Below are 22,616 nucleotides of genomic sequence, written 5' to 3' on the forward strand. Positions count from 1 at the left end.
TTTGGGACACTGTTTGCCACTTATTTAGCCTCACAAACAAAGAACAAGCAGACTGACTAACATGTATTTATTGATTTGTACGTTCAATACAAAACCAATGAGAAATTGTGACAGATGCCGATTTATTTCCACACATGACAAAACATGCACAGAATTCTGTAGGGTCTCCTTTTGTCTCCTTGCCTTATTCCAGTTTGTACAGCAGTGAAGGGAATTGAACAGCAACTCAGAATCTTTAAATGAAGTGTACGCTTCCGATGATATTCCAGAGAAGATTCTACATTGCATTTCAGAAGGCAAACTTGTAGACGAGCAAGGCAGCGATAATGGCACAATCAACTACATAAAGAAAGCCAAGCTGCTGTTCTCTAGTGCAGCCTTTGCTCACAAAGTGCTTAGGTGTGATTGGAGGTTGTATTTGGAGCTCGACAGAAGAAAAGCTGTAAAAATAAACACATGAGCGCTGTAGTCTGTATTCAAAATAAGATGTCAAACCATGCCTAACATTCCATTTTCTCTGGATTTTCTTGTGCAAGGCTGTATCTGAAATACCTGTTTTTAGCCAGTGAACAATGCTGCACTGTTCCTGTTATGAAATGCTTACCTGAGATAAATATAACAAAAGGTGTAATAGTGTTATAATCATTAAAAAAAAAACCATTTGGTAACTGTTGAAGTTCAGGCTGCTTCTTTTGCTGAAAGACCTGCAGCTCTATGTACAGCTATATCGTATGTGATGATTGCCAATGCAAGCTTCAAACCATCCACCATCAGTTCCTTTTAATATCAACTTAGGAGCTTGTATTGTCTTCGACATGTGAGAACCGACACAGGAGCATGTCAGGAGGGTCCTACCTCACTGCTTTTACTCGCCCTGATAAACAACCCTGTCTCATGTTTGTTTACGAACCCACACGGCCCAGCGAGGGAACTGCTACCCTGCCTGAAATGTTTTAGACCTTAGTCCAAGTCCCCTTTCCCTCAGGACTCATGCTGACTCCATTCTCCAGATCTGTTCTGGTTGCATTCCTGACTTTTCTTTTTAAAAACCAATTCTGTTTATCTGCACAAGAAAACAAAAAAGGATGAAAATTGAGCACAGTTAATACTATTTAGCCACTGTCTACAGTCATAAAATGTCCTCCTTCATAATTATGAGAGGATCTTAAAAGCAGCTTGGGGAGGAACCACGACAAACAGCCAGAAGAATACACAAGGGGGAAGAAAGGTGGTGTGGCACACAGCCAGGAAAAAGAAACGGGTCATGTGATCCATGCCTATTTGTATCTACCGAAACACTGATTCAGGACAAAGCAGAGAGGATGAAGGTGCAGATATGAGATTGGATCGGTAGCTCTTCTCCCATCACAATATACCATGGGAGGTAGTTATACGCCTTCCAATGTATACCCTGAATGAAAGAGGGATGAGAGAGGAGAAGAAAGAAAAAAGACAAACAAGTCACATTTGCAGTTACACCTGGTTATTCGTTGATGTCACATTCTCTTGGTAGTTGCTTCAAAGAGTCTACAGTGGTTCATTAATTTCATTTATTTATGAAGCGTTCTGAATTATGAATGTACATCATAAATCATTTAGGGTGGCAATCAGGAATGGTACGTGCTGTACACTGGAGAGCTATAAAAATAGACCGCACTGCCTTTTATGACACTTCCTTAATGTGGCTTTAAAGCTTTCCTTAAATAGGTTGTATACCTCAACCTTTTAACCAGACATTTGTTACCATAGGTTGCTGCATTTTAGACAGACTAAGGCTGGCTTTGGTTGGCTTTTTCAAATTCTAATATGTTTACATATTACATAACATATTCAAATAGTTTTGTTTGCCAATAATGATTAAAAAAAATCCCATAATTTAAAAAAGTAAAGGGTGTTTCATTAACTTGTTGAACGTTTATCTTACATTGTCATTATCAAAGGGTTAACCTGTATTATTAACAACAATAGCAGACTCTGTTAGGAGAGGCTTAGTCATTCCCAGTTCCTTACTTAAACATTCATCTATCACTGCAAAAATACAATCATAACAACAAAGTGGGTGTAGCTGGATTTATGAACCCTGATGGTAGAATGAGCCAGGGGCACTATTCACTCCCACAAGGTCATTTCATAAAGATGAGCTGCATGTGTTTTCCCTGCCATTACGCAGCTAATGTATCGAGTCAGAATAGCGAAAACACTAAAAGATGATGTGGGGGCGGGGCCAGGGGCGGAGCAAGTGGTCTGATTCAGCCCAAACGCGTCCTTTAATGGTTGGCCCAATAGTGAAGTCACCGGGGTTACTAATGTACAGGCGAGGCGCTTCCTAGAGCTCACTACTTTCGTAGAGCACATAAGAACTTTGGCCGGGTATCGGCTATAAATCTGAAGGCAAAGATCTCTTCCCCTTCCAGCTCTAAACTGCCCTGTCATGCTGAAAACAGACCAGCATGCATTCCAGCACATCCACCCCTGCTCAGACTATGGACACCTTCAGAAATAGCACATCAAACCCTCTTTATGTAACATTATACTGTACTGAGAGACACTTAATGCATCAGCTGTTGCATGGTTCAGCAGGGACTAATGAATCTGGGCTTGCCAAGAAAATAAAGTCAGCCAATATATGTGTTAGTTTGGTTTATGTATATATTTAGGTGGATTATATATATATATATATATATGTACCAAGAGCAATACTATATGTTAAAATGGCCACGGGAATTCCAATTTATTTGACTTTTTACAGAGAAAACGTTATCACTGATTACTTAAAGGGAAGGTGAATTTGAAGGGGAGCTGATTGGATGCAACCCCCGGTCCTCTTGTCCCCAGAACATTTTAGTTATGTCCATGCTAAATAAATCTTTCCAAATAATATTTATATGGAGACATTTTATCTTTGTCATCAGACTCTTAGGTGAGATTAAAATTTCATACTTGTGTAAATTAATAAGGTAGCTACGTCTGTAAGGGGTCCAACAACCACTGTAGCACTACAGGTCACGAGCAACTGTCAAGCTAGCAATGATTTAAAGTTAAGAAAGTACCTTATAATATCTTTTAATAACTTACAAAACAAAACAACCCGAGGACATGCTTTTATATCACCATTAATTTCTTGAATAGAAAATTGAACCCCCTAGAAGAGGTTATTTTTGTACAAGGTGAATAGTTTTTATTTGTCAAATTATTTATTTAAAACCCTTTTTGCTCATCCTGAATGTTCAAATGGGGGGTGGGGGGTTGTCCAGCACTGAAATATCCCTTTAGTCTAGATCCCTGTAAAGAATGTAGCTAGTCTAGATCCCTCTAAGACTGTAAAGCTAGGAACACAGAGGGACAAACGTATGTGGCATTAACTTTGCCTGTTATGTTTTCACTCGTCATTTCACCATGGAGACCGAGTGTGTGTTTATGTGTGCAGTAACCTGTACTTACCCAAGCCCCACAGCGAGGATATGGGAGACGACAAGAGACGGAAGGAAGACTTTGAGGAACTCAGCAGAGAAGATCCCACCTTTCTTCATAACGCTAGTGTTGCGGATGCTCAGGGTGCTAGATCGTTTGGACTGCTTCAGTAAGAACTCTCTGGAAATAGCCAAGGCCAACTAATTTAAAACCAGAACACTGTAAGGAGGCCTGTATTCAGACAGGCCACTTTTTCACCTTAATGATTAGATTTTATAATTAAAAACTTTAATAGCCATTATTTAATATGACTGTTTAAGTCAACACAGCCAATGAATTGGAGATAACTGGTAAACAGTACATTTAAAGTTAATTTAAATATATTAAAATATATTTTCTTAAACTATATATCAAATATTAAAATATATTGAACCCCAAATCCAAGAAAACTTGGGACAGTTAATGAAATGCAAATAAACACAAAAAGCAGTTATTTATACATTTTAGTTAATCATGTTCATTGGGTTTTAAAGATATCCTTTTAATCCCAAAGAGCTGGGAGAGTGGCAACTTGGTAATAATAATAATAATAATAATGTGACAATTTGTTATACAGGGATGTGAGGCTGTAGTATACAAAGAGTCCTAAAGAAAGGTCTAGTCCTTCAGAAACAAGGATAGGTCAAGGCTCACCAACAGTTTGCAGAATCTTCAGTGATTAATCCCGCACTTTGGAAACAACTGTACAATTGGTCGACTGATTAATCAAGCAGCTTATTTAACTGGCGCGAGTAAACATTAAATGGCTTTTTTTTCAAACTTTTCTATAAGGTTTAGTGTTTTGATTATCTGTGGATATTTATTTAGTTGATATGTTTTATTATTTAAAATAAGTCAACTGCAGAAAGCAGAGACAATGCTGCTAATAACAAAGGGCATGTCCAAGGATGGAAACAAAAAGGAGAAAGGAGTAGGAAAATCTTTATGGATGAACACATCTTCCTAAAGACCCATTGCAGTGTTCTTCTTCTACCCCAGGTTTTGCTGGTTAGACGCAAAGGGTTTTGTTTTACAAGGAGTTTAAGTGTAAAATACGCTCAGCAGATGCTGAACGCTGTCCTGATGCGATGTAAACGACCCACTCCTGCAGTTGCAGCCTCAGAACCATCAGACATGGCCCTGATCATGGAGGAACCTGACAATCCACCAGTTCAGTCAGATACAGCGTTATCCGAGCAAGACTTGATGCAGTGGTACACTGGCCTTGGCATGTGCACTATCTGGTAACTACAGACCAGGTTTATGCAGATAAAAATTAAACTGAGTTGGATGAACAAGCAGATAAGGACAATCAGTCCCAGAACATGTTCATCTCAGATGCTAAACTTAGCAAGGAGAGTAAGCCACGGTACAATCTGATCCAGAATAGAATGCAAGTTCATCTGTGCCCTCACAAAGCACCCAGGAATCACACAGTTCAATTGACACCCATAAATAAAAGACAGGCATCTTCTATTTTTTGAGGAACAGCTAATACAATTGTTTCAGCATTGTTTAAATGTGGCTCCTCGATAGTCAAGGAAGACATAAACAAGCTGCAAGATGAAGGATCAAAGTTGACACTAGAGCTCACGTGTGTTGATGGCTGTAGATACATAATGTCTCAGCCTACTCTGAGTGGGATACATGGTACAGGATACATGCTCTTGACAGCAACAGTTTTCTTCAATGACATCCATTCATCCATTCTGCTAAATCTGAATGGTTCTCCAGTAAAAGGAGAGAAGGTCTCTACCAACTCCACTGACAAACATCCACAATTTGTTAAAGAAATAAGGGTCTGTCGGAAACGTCATGAATTTCACCAGCCACTGCAACTATGAGGAGAGAATGCGAAGGCATGAGAGACATGGACTCCATCATCGGTCACTTGTGGTGGAGTGCACAAACCTGCGAGGGTGAGGCTGAGAAGCAGGTAACAGTAATACACCTCGGTACCAACTGACACCGCTGACCAGGGGACGCGCACTGGTCACTGATGAGAAAGATCACAATGTGACCAGGAAACAGCTGGGTGAACTCTCATCTCTCCTCTGTACACAATAACCGTCACCAGATATTGGACATCAAACTCAAACTGCTCCTGACACATTCTGTCATCCAAATTTGAACTACAGAGTTTAAATAACAGTAAACTTTCTCTGTGCATAATCTACATCTGCAGATGCCACTTGGTTCAGAGTAGACATTTCTTATTCTGTTAAGCGCACATGGTGGATTGTTCCTGCTGAGTCTTTTCCCTGTCCACCATGTGAACTGATGATATGAGGCTTATCTGTAAGACCTAAAGAAAGAATGAATTTTTGAAACATATATGCCTTTAAGGTATGTAAAAATGATACAAGTTGTTTAGCTTAACCTGTAAAACTACTGAACGAATTGCATAGTCCAGTTACAGTGAACCATTTCCATGGAAACTACATAACCCTTACTCATCCATTTTCTTGAAGTAGGAAAGTAGAAAAAACAATTTGTTTTTGTTGCAAAACAATTCACATAAACTATTTGGTGTATTTTTAGACTTTTTAATCTTGTTGGTCAGAAAAGATATACAATACACAAGAATACAAATGACCAGGAATAAAAGTGAATTTAGTACATGATGCCTTTTAAACAAGGTCCATTTAGCTAATATTAAATACATTTTATTCAATTTAAAATTCTTTTCTAAAAGAAATGTAGAAAATTTTATGTAAACATAGACTGATGTCTTCACTTGCCTATTGATGACCTGGTTCCCATTTGGCAGACCAGCACTCGGGACACAGAGGTTGACGAGGGCGGTGTATAAAACAACTGGACTGTGGCAAACTGCCTCGATGTTCTCATGTGCTGTGCTGCCTGGGATATCTACAAATATAATCAAACTTGTAAGCATCTTGTTGGTGCACATTATTGTATACTTTCATAAAGTATAAAGCATTCGACAGCGGTGGCTGCAATTCTCTAAATTACTGACACTGAAATACGTTTTACCATATGCTCGTTTGATACATATGCTTACCTTGAACAGTGCTCTGCACAACAGAGGCATTCCCTCTCAGCTGGAACAGACAAGCAGGTGCTGCACAGACACTATCGATTTTGCCTCCTCCTCACTCTTGCCTCATCTCTCTGATTGTCTTTGTTTTGCTGTGCTTTATGAATAATGTCCTCTATGCTGTCCTCCTTGCTAACGTGCTTAGGTTCAAACTGAAAAGGCTGAACAGAAGACAGGTTTATCTTGCTCTGGGGTCACGAGAACGCGGCCGAGACCAGTACAGCCATTTGATGTCACTCGCCAGACCAGTGGCGAAGTTTTCATTTCAGTTTTGGGGCAGGGGACACTGCTCACACCACCTGGCCTAACACATTATACGAGTATAGTGTGTGCAGGAAATATCATAGGCACTGGCATTTTTCATGGTCATAGGCATAAAACTATGCCTATGACGCAGACTCCACTGCAACTCAAATAACAATGGTAACCATGTCAAATTTGATAAAAACCAAGACATCCGTCACTGTTTATGTAGCAGGTGTCAGTGTTATTCTAATAACTCGGACAAGTCTTAATATTTGGGATTCCCTTAAAAAACCTCCAACCATGTGTAATGGATACCAGGGCTGGGGCTTGGAGACACTTCATTAAACCCTGTTCAATTGACAGCTTTCACCACTGTGTCCACAGATGAATGCTAAGGCTTTACAGTGCCAGAAGAAGTAATACATCCACATGCAGAGGAGCCATCCCCCTCCCTGAGCCCCCTCCCCCATCCCCCACACCCCACAAGCTCTGTCTCATCTGACATGGACAGTAGCCCAGTGGAAGTGTGTTTCATGGTCCAACAAGTCATCATTCTGAATAGCTTTGGGGGGGGAGCTGTAGCATTCTCCAAGCCAAAGAGGACACCACCCAAGCTGTTCAAAAGCTGGTGTCTGTCATCGTATGGGGGTGAGTCAGGGACCATGGCATGGGTAACTTTCGTATCTGTGAGAGCATCATAAAAGCAAAGAGTATAAGTTTTGGAGCAACATATACTGCGATCTAGATGCCGTCTTTTCCAGGGACACCCCTGCATTTTCCGGCAGGACAACACCAAACCAGTTAAAAAGTGCATGAATGTATGAGCAGACTGCTAGACTGGCCTGTGTGACGTATTCTTATGTAAAAAATGCAGCAATGAAGGCTTCATGCAACTGTGCAGCTAAAGGCCTGCATCATGGAATGCATGAACTCTGGGGAATTCTGGTGTCTTTATTATTTAATAACACTTAATATGTGTGGAAAGAAAAGGTATGGTAAATACCTAACTCTTCCAACGCTTTTGGAATGAGTTGCAATAATCATATTTGAAATAAGTATATATTTTCAAAATACAATTACATTTACAAAGTAAAAAATATCAAATAATTGTTTATATTACGGAGTGGGTTTGCTCAAAATTTTGCATAAGAACACTACCATGAATAAGGAATGGTATCAAAACACCCTCCAAGAGCAACTTCTCCCAAAGATCAAGCAGCAATTTGGTGATGAACAATTATTATTAAAGCATGATGGAGCACCATGTCACAAGTCAAAAGTGATAAGCAAATGGCTCGGTGAACAAAACATGGAAATTTTGGGTCCATGGCCAGGAAACTCCCCAGATCTCAATCCCACTGAGAACCTGTGGTCAATCCTCAAAAAGAGGATGAACAAACAAAAACACAGAAACTGTGATCAATTCCAAGCACTGATTAGGCAAGAATGGGTGGCCATCAGTCATGATTTTGCCCAGAAGCTGATATCTAGTATGCCAAGACGTTTATTCCGGTTGTGTCTTTATCTATGGATATTCTGGTTACTCAACCCTGGAAAGTACTGCTCACTCTGTGTATGGACTTGCACCAAATAAAGATAGCTCTTCTCAGCATTTGCATCTGCTCTCAAATCACTCCTTATTACAGTGTCATTATTGCTAAAACTCCTAAAGACTGTATTGCTTGATTTACTTGGGTGGGACGTTTTCTGGACGGCTCGACCAATCCCATATCCAGTCAGGATTCTTCTTCATCAGGTTGTCTACCTCTCTTCTTCTCTCCACATAGTCCTCATCTGACTGGAACCAAACAAGAACAGTCAAGTTATGGTAACCTCACTTCCCTCCTACAGAAGAAAATAATCTGGTTATTTTTATCATATTCATAAACTCCAAGAATACCAGGATTCAAGTTTACAGTACTTTTTTGAATAATAAATATTAATCTGTGGAGATCAACCTCAGTAGAGAGGGGTAGACTGGCCAGATAAGAATGTTACTAGGGATACTATTGATACTGTACCATCCAGCTGGGATTTCAAAATTTGATGCTCAATCATATGTCTCCTCAGCTGCTTGGACATTGTAAGCCATTTTGTATACCTTTACATGGGAGGATCAGCCATCATGTCTCTAAAACATACCTGTGAACTGTTCTTTTCTGCTGAGCTGGGGACTTCTGAGCCTCTGCACAAGAGCAAAGGAGTCTGGGATCTTGGAGGACTACAAAGATAAAAGAAAAACAAATTTCATTTGCAATAAGACGAAGTGCCAGACTACCTTTAAAAGCCCTTGTCTTCACAGGAAGAACTTTCAGGTATTGCCTGAAACTATTGATGAAATAAACCATAAAATAGTTTAAGAGTGTGAGCCCACATCACTGCAGTCCTTGCCGAAGACCACGTACATGGTGAGTGCCACTCTGACACCCTACACAGTTTCACAGTCTCATAGCCTCACAGTTCTTGCATGCACATTTGTGGACTGCAGGACCATTTGGAAATGGGCCAAAGACTGGGTGAGAGACTCTCGCCATAACACACCCACATTGTTTGATTGACAGGAATGCCTTGTTGAAAGTGGAGATGCAAACAGGGTTGCAATTGAATTTTCATTTTGGCTGAGTTAGGGGCACATTGGTGAGGAAGCACAATTGCAAACAGAAGGTAGTTATTCCATTTTTAATATGTCAGAGTCAGAACATTAAGGCAGTGAAAATTGAATGTCAAAAGAACTCTTTCATTTTTAAATTGTCAGCCACAGAAATGCAAATACATTGAATTTGTATTGTATCTGAAAAGCTTGAAATATGTTACCATAGAATAGGGCACAGGATATTAATGCAAGTCTTTGTCAAAGGCCTGAAATGACCTGTCCGAGGGTTCAGACAAATCCGTCACAGGGTAAAGACTAAGCCCTTGTACGGTTCATACAAATCCCTTATAACGGACAGACTGACCCCTCATATGGTTCAGAGAAATCCTTTGTAGGGTTCAGACTGACCTGTCACATGGCAGACTTCCTCTGGAGCTGCTTCTGCCTGACTCGTGTTGAGCATCCAGGAGCATCTTCTCCATGTCTCCACTGGGAGCTGCGCTTGGGACCTGCTCATCCACACCTGATTTGGTAGCAGTTCCACCTCCATTATTGAAGTGCAGTTCCACCCAAGAACCTTGGAAAAGAAAGAAAAAACATATTTGAATATTTGAAACCCAATAGTTCTACAGTCTCTCATATATATATATATATATATATATGTATCGGCAGTAGTAATTTTTGTGTACAGCTGATGATCTACTTTTCTACTACCTCTACATCTTTAACTACAGTACACCACAGTTACTCACTGCAGTCCACTAAAGTCTTTAGAAGAACTAGATTTTGAATGACACACAGATTGTTCCAGATTGTTTAATGTTTTTTTTTAAGCAGTTCTTAAAAGTCAACATTAATCGCTAGCCAGAATGTATTTTACTTCCTTAACATGACATATTTCTGAGTGAAAAAGCGAAAATTATGGGCGGGGCATGATTTTATCTATCAACATTTAATGAGATTGTGAAACCTTTAAAATGTAACAATTCACCAGGGCCCTAACCATGATATTCTAGGCATATTTCCTGCTAGCTGGTATTATCTAGAGAATCATGCCATGATATTACTGGTTAAAATAATTTTTGCCCACCTTCTGGCCATGATGGTGAAGAAAAATGTCATAAGCATTTCAGAGGGGGGCAGAAGTCAATGCACTTTAACTAAAGATTTCAGAGAAATTAGATTTTTGTCTATTGAATGATTTGCTATGAACTTACTATGAATTGCTATGATTTGCTATGAATTTACTATGATTTGTGCTTAATGTGACAAAAGGACAAAGGTTAAAAAAATGTCCATTTTGATTTTTAATAAAACGTTGCTTTTAGCACCTTCAGATTAGTACTTATTACAACCAAAAATTGCATTAATAACAACTTTAAGTCTGTCTGCTTAGTTTCTGCCAGATTTGCATACTGTTTGGGAATGAAAGCTACCCATTCTTCCAACTATTTCTCTCTCCAGACTGAAGACCAGCAAGTGGAAGGAACTTCCACCATAAATGGGCAGATACCAGCAAGTGGAAGGTTTTAAATGTTGAAAGTCATGTGCAACCCAATTGGAGCTAGTCTCGCCCATTTGGTTCTGGTCTGCAGAGATGCCCTTCTTCATTTTTCCTGGAAGCTGTTCAGGTTGGCTGTCTGGACTGCAATTTTCAAACAGTGCCACTGATTATTGATTGCCTTTAGTTCGGGACTTTGACTTGATTATTATATTGACATTTTTCTTGTACAACCACCCCTGTGTTGCTTTAAAGTGTTTTTTCCTCAGTAAGGGATTTTTCTAGCCACCCTACCCTACAGGCTTGTTTATATGCAGAGCTTTTGATATCACTGACTGGTGCGTCTTCTCTCTAGTCTCAGCCACTGAACTCTGTAGCTCCTCCAATGTGATTATTGGCCTTTCTATGGCTTCCCTCACAAGTCTCCTTCCTGCTGTAACACTGACTTTTGCAGGACTTTCTTGTCTATGAGTTTTGCGGGACGGTCTTGTCTGTGCAGTGTCTGGTTGGTGTGATGCAGCTTCTATTTCTTCACATCTGTCTCAACAGTGCTGACTGTGAAAATCAGATATTATTGTTTAGCAATTTCCTATCTTGCACACGATATGACTTATGTTTAATTTCCTTGGAATGCTCTTTCAGTTTCACAACTTTCCAGATTCATAGTCTGAACAATACTATTTTAATTAAGGAAGTCTTTTATCCAAAAGAAAAATTAAAGGTTAAAACTTTTTTAACAATTCACAGGTAAAGGCCAACTGTGAGCTATTTATATAGGTGGTCACACACAGACACACACACACACACAACTCCAATCAGAGCGCTCTAATCCCTGGAAGCATTAAACACCAAATATCCAGTTGACTGTTATTAACTGTTAATGACAGTATAGTTGTGCCTCCACCTCCTATCACAACAAAGTTTATAGCAGGTTATAACATGTCAAGACAGGTTGAGTCAGTTTCAGGGTGATCACAGAGAACTTGGTAAATTCCACCAGGCAGACTCAGGATTACAGCAAACACAAAGGCCAAGTGTGTTTTAGATATCAGCGCTGGTAGTGCTTTGTAAACCGTCTTTTTTTTTTTCTAAAAGCTCCTGGTAAATCGTTGTGTCCCCAGTAGGCTATAAGCTCGTATGTTTATTCCAGTCGCCATCCAATAAACTCGCATCGCGCTATCTTCCTCCTCCTATTGCGTCATATAATGAAGCAGACTCGTGTATGGAGGGATGGTTTTTTTTGTTCCATGTTGTTGTTTACACGATGCCCATCACAAATCAACAAAGTACACGCAATGCTTTACAATTTGGTGGGTTTAGATTGGTAGATTCAGAGAAACAACCAACAGGCTGTTCTTGAACTGCGATTTTTAATGCGGACTGACGACGGTTCAGGTTTCTGCGTCATCAGTGTGTGCAGCTCCCAACACCGCAGTTTATGCGTTTTGTACACAAAGTAGATGTTTCGACGATTCTTTTCAAATCTTATGAGCTAAAGGTGCTGATTGTTTGCGTCTCCGGGCTAGTATTGAAACGACATTTATTTCCCATATTAGACGAAGCTCTAACCATTCAACGAAAAACAATAGAATAAAGCATTGGTTAAGTTAGTTTTCCAAGTTCGAGGAGTGGCAAAACGTCTCACTGCTGATTTGTATCAGGGCGATAAGTATAATATAAGCTACTGAGGCGTACCTTGCAGGTTCTCCTCGGCGATGGTTTGTTTTTCTGTCGACATGTTTAGAGGTCTCTCTCACCTCGGATGATAGATCAGTTGCACCTGATCGGATAAAATGTTCGGCGAAAATGCAGTCTCGACGGTCTCAAACCGTGCTTCGACGTAGTCCGCCAAAGAGATTCTGCGAGACGCATCGGTCGTGTCAATCCGAAACGAAACGCTTTTTAGGGCGGACTTCCGAGCTTTTATAAACGACACGCATGAGGATTCATGTGACCCAGTACAGAGTCAGTGTACCATGAACACAACACTGTACCAGTACAGTGACGTAATGGTCTGGCTGTCCTGGAGGGTGTAGGCGATTGGTCCAAACAGGGGCCTGTCACGCCGAGCCAGAGTAACTCTGCGAAGGGCTGTGTAACAACACAAGCACGTTTGGATCCGGGTTGCCAGGTTGCTATAAATTCTTGTCGCGTAATTATCTTTGATAATCATTAGGCATTTGCTTCCACTATTAGGCAAATTTGCGAATCTTGTTGGAAAATATTAACTGTAGTTAATGTTTTTGGCATTTATTGACGTAACTAACTACATTTGAAAGAGGTAAAGCGATGTATGACTAAGCTCAGAGGAAATCCAAAATTCTAAATACATCTTCAAATGACAGTCTACAAACTTCCGTCTGGGCAGACAAATGTACCGGTTACATTTTAAACTTTAATTCACATTTTAAATTTGGTTGTTTGACATTGGACCATAGAGATAGACCTGTGGTGAATTCATGAATTACTGTGATCTCTCCAAGTTGTAGCAGTAAATATTTATTTTTTACAATTAGCCCACACAGACTTATCTGGCGTAGCCTAGTCCAACCTCTGACAACTATTTTTAAATGTTGAAACGTTTGCATTTAGTAAGCACACATTAATGACCTGTGAATGTGTATTCTTCTAAGTCCAAGAATCCCAACGTAGTCATTTAAGCGGGAAGCCGATAGTCAGACAAATAGGCCAATATACAAGGAAGATTAGGAAACCAGCGAGAATAAACAACGTTAACTTCTAAACTAAGAAGACTATAGGAAAGGCGAAAACAAACAAACAAACATGTGTGGAACATTATGGTTGGTGACCAAAACACGGGACAGGGCGGCTCCAGAACTGAACCTAAAACATGGCATGGAGCAGCCCACATGGGAACCACAACAATAGGAGGAAAATATAGCACAGTATTACAAAATCGACCAGTATGCAGGTGCATTCTGTTGTTCATTGAATACTCGTTGTTACGGTGTAAACCTCTTATCAGCACCAAAAACCAAAGAGGTCAGAGTAAGCCAGTGGTACCGAAGTGGGATAACTAGATCAAGGTATTAGCGACACCAAGGTATCTTCAGTTCTGTATCTTCAAGGGAGCAAACACACTTTAATAAAGCGGTGTACTTCAGCAGCACAAAGATCAGCTTTTGGAAAAGGCTTACTGATGGTTATTGAAGATGAGAACAAATACAGTATAATTTTGTATGAAATCTGGACTCCCGTGTTCATTTTCTAAATCTTTAGCTAGAGAACTAGCACGCCTTAACCCAGTAACCTTACATTTATGGCATTTAGCTGACTATTTCATCCAAAGCAACTTACAATTATGACTAAATACAACTTCAGAAATTGAGAGTTAAGGGCCTTGCACAGGGGCCCCAACAGTGGCAACTTGGGCGCCGGCTAATTTTCTGCTAATGAAAAGGGTGTATTTTTCTGCACTTACATATCTGTGGTCAGCAGGTGGCGAAAAGAGCTGTGAACAAGCTTGTGTGTGTGTGTGTGTGTGTGTGTGTGTGTGTGTGTGTGTGTGTGCGCACACGCTGCGACGCGCTCCTCCACCATCCAACCCCCCCACCCACTGGGCTGCCTGTTTCATCCTTTGCTCCATCAGGGCTGGGGGTGTGTTCTTGGTAAGTGCCAAACCCTGCTCTTTCTCTTTCTCCCTCTCTCTCTCTTTCTTTCTCTCACTCACTCTCTGGCTCTCTTGCTCTCCTTTAAAAAAAAACACCCATCCAAAACTGCTACTCCAAGAGATGCTTCTGCCTTTTTCGCGCTCCTCCCTCCGCCTGCTGATGAATCACTCCACGCTTTCTCTGTGCTGAAGCTGGAGTCAGCCCTGTGCGCTCTCTCGCGCAGCCCCTTCTCTCTGCCCGCGGTGCCGTTGTGGAGCGGAGGAGATGAGACGAGGACGGAGAGGTTGCTGAAGCGTCTGCGCGCAACGCTGGGAATGACAGCACGTCCGTTCTCGTTTCAGAGCGTGTGCCACCGCTCACGCGGTATGACGGAGAATCCAGCTGGTTCCCAGCCGCATCACGCAGACTGAAGACGCCACGCAACCTGGATCATGCCTATAAGGTCAGTTACATCCCTCTTTCCCTGTGGATATCCAAACATCTGTCCTTCAGATGCAGGGCTGCACTTGTTTTGTGTCTGACTGCAGGGAACAGATGGGTTTGATAGTCATGTTGTGGAGGTTGGTATTACTGCTTCTGCGGTCTCGATCAGGGCCTGTTCGGCTGGTGGTTAGTAAGTTCTCAGTCAGAGCTGCGGCATGCCTCTGCAAAAGGAAATACTTGAGCAAATCATGTTTAGCTATTAAAGCCTAGAAAATATATTTTACAGTGACATTGCTTATAAGATACCATATGTCCATTTGCCTATTTTTAGACTTCAGTGAAACCACATATCTTCAGCATGGCTGTCGTCTTTCTGTGTGTTTCTGGTAGAGGAAAATAATTCAGTGTCATATGGTTGCATTCAGCTTTTACCACAAGGAAATTGGAAGAGTCAGATTCCAAATGATGCAAATGCATTAGATGGTTCTCTACAATGTCAATCTTCAAATGTAATTAATGGGACAGATTAGCTGTTTTGGGCAGTAGGGTTGCATATAGCCTATAGAAAACTTACAGTCTTCTAAACTATTGCTGACTTTTTGATGTGCAGGAGAGTAGTGTTTACAAACCCTGCATTTAAGACTACCTCTACAAAATGAGTCAAAAGATGAAGAGACAAAGAGTTTCACATGCACTTTGCCTTTATGCGCATATTCACTATCATAGTTTTATCCCATTAAAAACTCATTTTGTTGCTCACATGGAGAGATCTAGTAGCTCCTGAAGAGCAACTTTTCAAGCACTTAAAACATTTTTAGTAATCACCCAATACAAGAATATTTAAGTTGACTGGATGTATGTATTTGTAACTTTGTTCTTTTTACTGGCTACTGTGTGCATGAGCTAATTTCTTTGTGTCTTGAATAGGTCTAATACACATGTTTCTTCATCATAATCAATGAATCTGAATGGTGGGTACCCTCATAATCAATAACTAGACCACAGGCTCTGAGGATGTTTAATTGATCACCCATGAGTAATATTCAAAATTGTCTTTCACAAATATAACACAGTATAGCATGAATTATGACCTGTGAATGGTGCAAAATACAGTTCTCCTATTTATTTCAGCTGTCTCTAAAGCAAAAATATGATGAGTCATAGTGCTTAGATTGTAATTAAAGGGTTAAATTAGTCTGATGAGCATATTCTCCCATGCTGATTAAATCTCGTCCTAGAACAAAGGTGAAGTGGGGGTTTCCCTGGCTCAGAGATACAGCTGTTGTTGATGCAGTGTTTTGCCCGTGTAATGCCCCAGTAGTGCTTGTGGAAAACCTTTAGCTGTCATTAAAGCAGCCTGCAGGACCAATTGCAGATCATTCTGCTTTACTGACCTACTTTTGTCTTTGCTTAGAGGTTTGGGTATTTGGTAGGAGGTTAATAAGCCATGACTCTAGATCAGTGGTGCTTAAACATGACCCCGAGTCAAAATGTGGATTTGGCCAAATCCAACCAGTATCTAGCAGTTGCTCTTTGTTAACTGAAGAGTTATTGTAACTTGTTGGATACTCTATCACAACTGATCCCTGTCTCTAGGTCACAGACCTCTAGGACAGTGATTTGAATTCTCTGTACCTCTGAATATCTCTGTTCTTGTTTCTCAGAAGTAATAGAGTAATAGAGTCTGTCCTAATACACAGCTGTTGGTAATGCCATGAGGAATTCATCTTAGCCAATGATCCACAAAATGTATCCAACTCAATGGGGCAGAGCTGATGTCTGCTTTTCAGAGAGAGCAGTGAATGTCACCTCTAGCTGTCTTACAGCAAGGAATAATCTCTAAAGGTGAAGCTCCTCTAATGGAAGAAAAATCGTAGAGCCCTGGTAATCCAAACATCATAATAATAATAATAATAATAGACATGAGAGAGTATAATGTTAGACTGCTGGATTGTTGTATTAGTTTTGAGCTTCCAGGAAAGACTAGACTTTTCTGTTTCTAATGTCTGAATAGCAGCATGGGTAACAAACAGCTTGCTGTTGTAACTCAGTATGTACCATAGCATGTGTTACTTTCCTTCCGACAAAACATTTCAGCAGCTCCTACAGCGAAACCCCATCCTCATGGTGCACTTCAGCAGTGCCCACCAGGCACACTCTAGAAAGGCACTCTGGCATATAGCACACTGAAGGCTCAACGGTCCAGAGGGAATTCATGGAATTCAGATATGCTCAGTGTTCTGTGGTACTAAAACATCCTCCCCTTTCATTCCGTCTCCAGCTCCGATACTCTTTCGGCTGTGCTTCTTTAAAGCACTTAAAGGGTCCTGGTTACTTTGTCTGTGGTCTGAACGTGAAATGGCTTTGGCCTGAGAATGAACTCTGGGAGTACAGGGCAAGACGTTAGTCAGTAGTCACTTCACATATTCCAAACGCCTTCCTGTGCTCTGAGAATGTGCTAGGCTGGCATGAACCAGCTTGGCCAGAGCTTTAAAGCAACGACACAGCAGTCATTTACACCCCTAGCAGTGAGAAGGTGCTGTGTGATGGGTGTAACTGACAGTAGTGAGGAAGAATGCATCAGCTACAGGACAAGGTTAGGCTTTAGTGAAGTTACAGTTGTTTACTGATACATGCACACTAATGAAGCGTCTAGTATAAATCGGCTCAGGTGATTTAAAACAAAAATAACTTTTTCTTAGTAATGTCTTCATAGTAATGTGTCTAATTCTGCTACCTTGTTCATTGCACCATACTACACTATAAAAAATAGAACTATCATTATGCTTCCCTATTACAGAAAACATTACTGACTGAATTTTGGCTCATTGTGCTCATTTCACAGTGGACCGTATACATGATCCCCATCAACAACCTCTTAGACAGTCGCAGAGCAGTTTGGGAGTTTGCACGCTGTTATGTTGGAAGATATTTTCTCAGTGGTACTGGTGAAATGTGGTGCTTGCGTTTGATTTGCTCATCAGATGAAGGGTTAAATGCAGGCCATACTGTTTGGAGTAGATAAATTCACAAGAAAGTTATTCACTTTTGGGGAAGCCACAACTCGGGACATTTGTCTATAAAATGGGTGTCAGAGCGGTCTGAAAATGAACCAAAAAAATTAATCACCAAATACATGCATGCAGCAAAGCGTGTATAGAATGTGTGGCAGGTGTATCACTGCAGATTTGTGTGATGCTGAGGAGTTATAGCAGGATGCGTGGACGAGTCACGTAAAACTGAAACATACGTTTATTACAACACAACTCAACACAACAAAAACGTAGCATGCAAGCTATCGGTTAAACATTGACAATATTCATATTTAGACAAAAGACTTATACACACACACACACACACACACACACTAATGATACACAACGAGGAGCAGGTGTGAAACACAAGGAGGACGTGACCATACAGACAACCACACACACACAGGGAGACGTTTTGGGGGGAGGGGCCGTATCGTGACAGAGCTTATGGGGCTACGACCCCAAAACCCACGCCGAATGGCAAAGCCGGAGGACCAAGTGACCTGCCACAGGCCAGCGCGAGCAGAATAGAGGGGGGAAGGACAGAGACCAGGACAACAGACACAGGGACAGGGACAGGTACAAAACTACATAAAGGACTGTTAAAGAGTCCTAAGAAGCCGGCAGGAGCCCCGGTATGTCCCCCAGTCTTAGGCAGGTGGGACTCCAGCCCAGCCGCAGGGGGATCGCCCCTCACTGATTTGGGGGGCTGTGACGTCCGTGCACCCATTTCAGGAGGTGCACCAGTTACATTGCCTGTCTCTGGGGTAAGTACTGGTGTCGCCTCCCCCTTGCCTCTACGAGGCTTAGGTACGGGCGCACAAGTTCCAGGGCTGTATGCCCTAGTAGAGTGAGTTTCCCCCTCGAATGAGGTCGCCTCTCTTTGCACCGCACGGGATAGTTTGCCTGCTCCTGAGCGGCACCTCCTAGGCGGAGCCTTGGGCGGTCTCTTAGGTGCCGGAGGCTCTTCGCTCCGGGAGTCTGCAGATTCAACGTCAATGACAGAGGGAGGGCCCCTATGGAGGACCTCCTCCACCTCCAATGCTGGATCCTCCCCACGGTCGAACTCCGAGTCCGTCCGCAGGCTAACGTCGCTGCATTCCCCTCTCTCTCCATACTCAGCGTAGCCTTCATTATAGTCCATGTAGGGGTCGTAGGACCCAGTGGAGTCCTCCCCCAAGTGCCAGTTCTCATAGTCCGGCTGGTCTCCGTAGCACTCAGCAGAGGCCGACCCCAGATCATACACAGGGCCCCCAAAATTGTCCAGGGGGTTCCTCCCCCGTTGTGAACCCATGGAGCGAGGTCAGAATGAACGTCTCTCCGCGGGACAGGAGGAGTCCACAGAGTCGGACTCTGAGGACTGGATAGCATTATGCCAATCCTGGTGGCCAGACGTGGTTCCGCACGACTCCCCCGCTTCCGCATCTGGAACACACTCACCTGGACCACGCTTTCTTGGACCACTCTCCCTTATTGTGGGAGTCAGGAGGGTGCCCAAGAACACCGGGAGCTGTGGGAGGGCGTTTACTTCCCTTCTTTCCCTTCCTCATCCCAGGCATCCTTCGGCAGTCGATGTTTCTGTGACGCTGAGGAGTTATAGCAGGATGCGGGGACGAGTCTCGTAAAACTGAAACATACGTTTATTACGACACAACGAAGATGTAGCACGCAGGCTATTGGGTAAACATTGACAATATTCACATTTAAACAGAAGACTTATATACACACACACTAATGATACACAACGAGGAGCAGGTGTGAAACACAAGGAGGGCGTGGCCATACAGATGAACACACACACACACACACACTCACAGACACATGGGGAGACGTTTGGGAGGAGGGGCCGTACCGTGACAATTTGTTTGAATCTCTCAGTAAAACATGGGGGGGAAAGCTGTACTGAAATATTTGTTTGTTTGTTTTTTTTGCTTGCAGTAACTGTTGAACTTCCAAGTTCATGTTTCATTAATACATGCAACTACAAGATGTTTTTTACCTAAACATTACTTAAGCATGTAAGAGGTACTTACATATAAGAGGTAAGATTGTGTTCTGAAACTACCTTTCTGATACTATTCCAAAACAGCTTTTATTTCTGACACCAAAATGGATGACAACGTTAAATTGTAGCAATTCAAACCTACTGAGACTAGCTGTTTTCTGGAAAAATTAAGCCAGTTCCTAGATGACTTACAGAAAAATCAGTTGCAAATGCCAGCTGTCTCTTGATGACATTGTGCTACCAAATCCAAAGCCAAAATCATTTTTATATCATTAATTGTGATTGATGATAACCATTTTATTAATTAAAGAATGTCTGCTACAGTTGCCACTGGGGGTTACTATTCCAAATGATGCGGCTGTTGATATGGTTCCTAATGTTATGTGCAGGTCTGCCCATTCAATGTTTAAAATGCAGCTCACATTTTTGAATAAAAGGCTTTTCATACATAGTCAGGGGCTAGGGTCTGAAGGAGAAGTCACATTTCTTACAACCACACAATTACAGCAGACAAAGAGACGTGGAGCGCTGTGCTAAATGTGTCTCCCTATGACTTTACTCCATTGAGCTGAAAAGATGATCTCCATTTATGAGCAAATCTGAGTCACTGATCTTTTTCTTGTAAGTTAAAAAAACAGACAAGTACAAAACATACAGTAGTCCATGTATTTGAGAATTCTCCCTTTTTTCCACTAAATCAGGGATTGCAAATGTGTGAGCATTTAATTTCAAAATGACAAATAGTCTTTCATTATATTAATATGTGGTCTGTAAATAATTCATTATTGATCAAATTGAACAATGGTAAATACTATTTACTGGAATGTAACTCTAATCATGTGACTAATCACTTTCCAAAAACAAGAGAAATGACCCTACACCTCTCAAGTACACTGTCAATATTCTCCTATTGCTGAATTCTTGTATTACTAGATAGCTACATCTAACCTGTTCTCAGTGACTTAAATGCACACACATGTACGTGCACACATACATTCTCAGACTCAATCCTCTCTGCCACACCTGGCAAAAGTCTTTGACTTTATCTCAGGTGTTAAAAAACAGTGTACCTTACTACTTGACCATCCTCTTTGTTCGCACAGTGTTTACAAAGGAAGTGATTTGGTTTTCAGCCAGTAAGAGCTCTGTAAATGTGTCAAAAAGTTGTTTCATTCTTTGCCAGTCTTTGAAGAGAGAGCATGTTCCTCTCAGTCCTTCTAGCCTAGCAGTAAGGCCCAGCAATGGTAGTATTGGAAGCCATTTACTTGTGGCATTAACTAATAAATAGTAGGAGTTATACTCACAAAGGTTTTTTGTCCACCATCAAGCTTGTATGAGCAGTTAGTAAACATTTTACATCAAAGCTACTGCTCATGATGTTTAGAATGGGGAAGCAGAATTTTTTTCTTATTAATGTAGAACAAATTGTTTTGAAATGTAATTTTATTTTGAGTGGTCATAATGTGTGATATAAACCTACAGAAGGTCATGCATAAGTATTAAAAGTGCATGCAAGCCAGTGGGCAATCTCATCAAATGTTTGGAATGTATTAAAAATAAAAGATAAATAGATTTATGGGGCATAAAACACTATAGAATATTCATTATAGACTAATGCATTGGCTCATTAATGTATGCTTCTCTGTAATGATGCTAGTGTATGTGATTAAAATCTCTGTTTCAACTACAGAAGAGACTTTGGCTTCAGATCCTGTGTGACTTAAAGACTTGCAGAAAAAGGGAGGAGAGTGTGTGTGGGAGGTATAGTGGGGTAGGGCCCAAGCTCAGACACATGGCCCAGGTTAGCCGAACATGATAAGTGTATGTGCGGGAGCCACGTGTTTCTGAAACAGTCTCATGAGTTGCCTTTCGCACTATCCAGACTGCATTCGAAGTCCTCTGGAGTCAGAAAGTTACCTTCTTGAGCACCCAAAGTGCAAGAGCATTTTGGAGAAATTGAAAGAGAAAATTAGTCTGTAATTTCCCTCAAGTGCAGGCATGACCAGTGAGGAACAAACTGAACATTTGTGCCTTGGCAATGCTGAAAGATGATCTTGATAAACATATATTTAAGACAATGTTGGAGCTTCAAGTATAATCCAAAATTATTACAAATCATTAAATTGTCTACCTGTGCCTATATATAAATATATAAAATTACAGTGATGAAAATAACTATTTACTGGATTTCTGGAAAACACACATTTAAACTTAATTTTATTTAACTACCAATTTTAAAACATTTTTGCTTGTGTCTGACCTGCAGGTGGGTGCGAAGATGTAGCTGAACACCAAGTGAAAGAAAACTGTGATCGTTCACAAGCTCAGGTCATCCCTGGGAAGGGTGTGGCCTGTGGAGCACCACCCACCATGTCTAAGAAGGTACCCAGTGGGCGGGGCAAAGGGGAGCGGCCTGATGCCATGGCAGCCCTGCAGGCAGCCAATGAAGAGCTGAGGGCCAAGCTCACGGACATTCAAATCGAACTGCAGCAGGAGAAGAACAAGGTAGAAGAAAACTAACAAAGCTTCACCTTTTAGGGATATTGCATTGTTCGGGGTTTTGATGATAATGATGCATACTGTGGAAATCTCTCGAGTGTTTAGATTAATTCACTCCTCCATCTAAAGTACTTATTGCCCTCTAAACAATAATAAACGAATTAAAATAAT

The 22,616-nt window shown here is 41.3% G+C and overlaps 2 protein-coding genes across 16 annotated transcripts in view; one reads left to right on the forward strand and one right to left on the reverse strand.

Moving 5' to 3' along the window:
• Positions 1-53: 53 nt before the first annotated feature.
• On the reverse strand, positions 54-12,828 carry bnip3 (BCL2 interacting protein 3). 3 transcript variants are annotated; one of them, XM_027013227.3, is made up of 6 exons: positions 12,547-12,824; positions 9,759-9,927; positions 8,900-8,978; positions 8,449-8,555; positions 3,442-3,591; positions 54-1,411 (listed from the first exon to the last, which is right to left on the reverse strand). In XM_027013227.3, the coding sequence occupies exons 1-6, from the start codon at positions 12,587-12,589 to the stop codon at positions 1,366-1,368; spliced, it is 594 nt and encodes a 197-aa protein (XP_026869028.2). In that variant the 5' UTR covers positions 12,590-12,824; the 3' UTR covers positions 54-1,365. The 3 variants fall into 3 exon arrangements, with proteins under 3 accessions (XP_026869028.2, XP_081553287.1, XP_081553286.1); XM_081697161.1 differs by lacking the exons at positions 54-1,411; positions 3,442-3,591 and adding an exon at positions 6,679-8,123 and having other exon boundaries at positions 12,547-12,828; XM_081697160.1 differs by lacking the exons at positions 54-1,411; positions 3,442-3,591 and adding an exon at positions 6,679-8,135 and having other exon boundaries at positions 12,547-12,828.
• A 1,530-nt stretch (positions 12,829-14,358) lies between these two features.
• The window catches only part of jakmip3 (Janus kinase and microtubule interacting protein 3), a 36,818-nt gene continuing 28,560 nt past the window's right edge, over positions 14,359-22,616 (forward strand). For 6 of the 13 annotated variants that reach the window (XM_081697058.1, XM_081697059.1, XM_081697065.1 and 3 more), the window contains exons 1-2: positions 14,498-14,925; positions 22,213-22,451. In XM_081697058.1, coding sequence (XP_081553184.1) covers positions 22,317-22,451 — 135 coding nt within the window. In that variant the 5' untranslated portion in view covers positions 14,498-14,925; positions 22,213-22,316. The other 7 variants (XM_081697070.1, XM_081697066.1, XM_081697069.1 and 4 more) reach the window with 3 other exon arrangements.

This window comes from Electrophorus electricus, chromosome 15 (genome assembly GCF_041902795.1).
Source record: "Electrophorus electricus isolate QZ-2024a chromosome 15, ASM4190279v1, whole genome shotgun sequence".
Lineage (NCBI taxonomy): Eukaryota > Metazoa > Chordata > Actinopteri > Gymnotiformes > Gymnotidae > Electrophorus > Electrophorus electricus.

What these genes read in the sequence shown, in the direction of transcription:
- bnip3 (XM_027013227.3), bottom strand. Translation starts at nt 12,589, where the DNA reads ATGTCGACAGAAAAACAAACCATCGCCGAGGAGAACCTGCAAG. An exon ending in CAGAAAAGAACAGTTCACAG is followed by an intron (nt 8,556 to 8,899) that starts GTATGTTTTAGA and finishes GTTTGGTTCCAG; the next exon opens with TCAGATGAGGACTATGTGGA. An exon ending in CCAGAAAACGTCCCACCCAA is followed by an intron (nt 3,592 to 8,448) that starts GTAAATCAAGCA and finishes GGCTATTTCCAG; the next exon opens with AGAGTTCTTACTGAAGCAGT.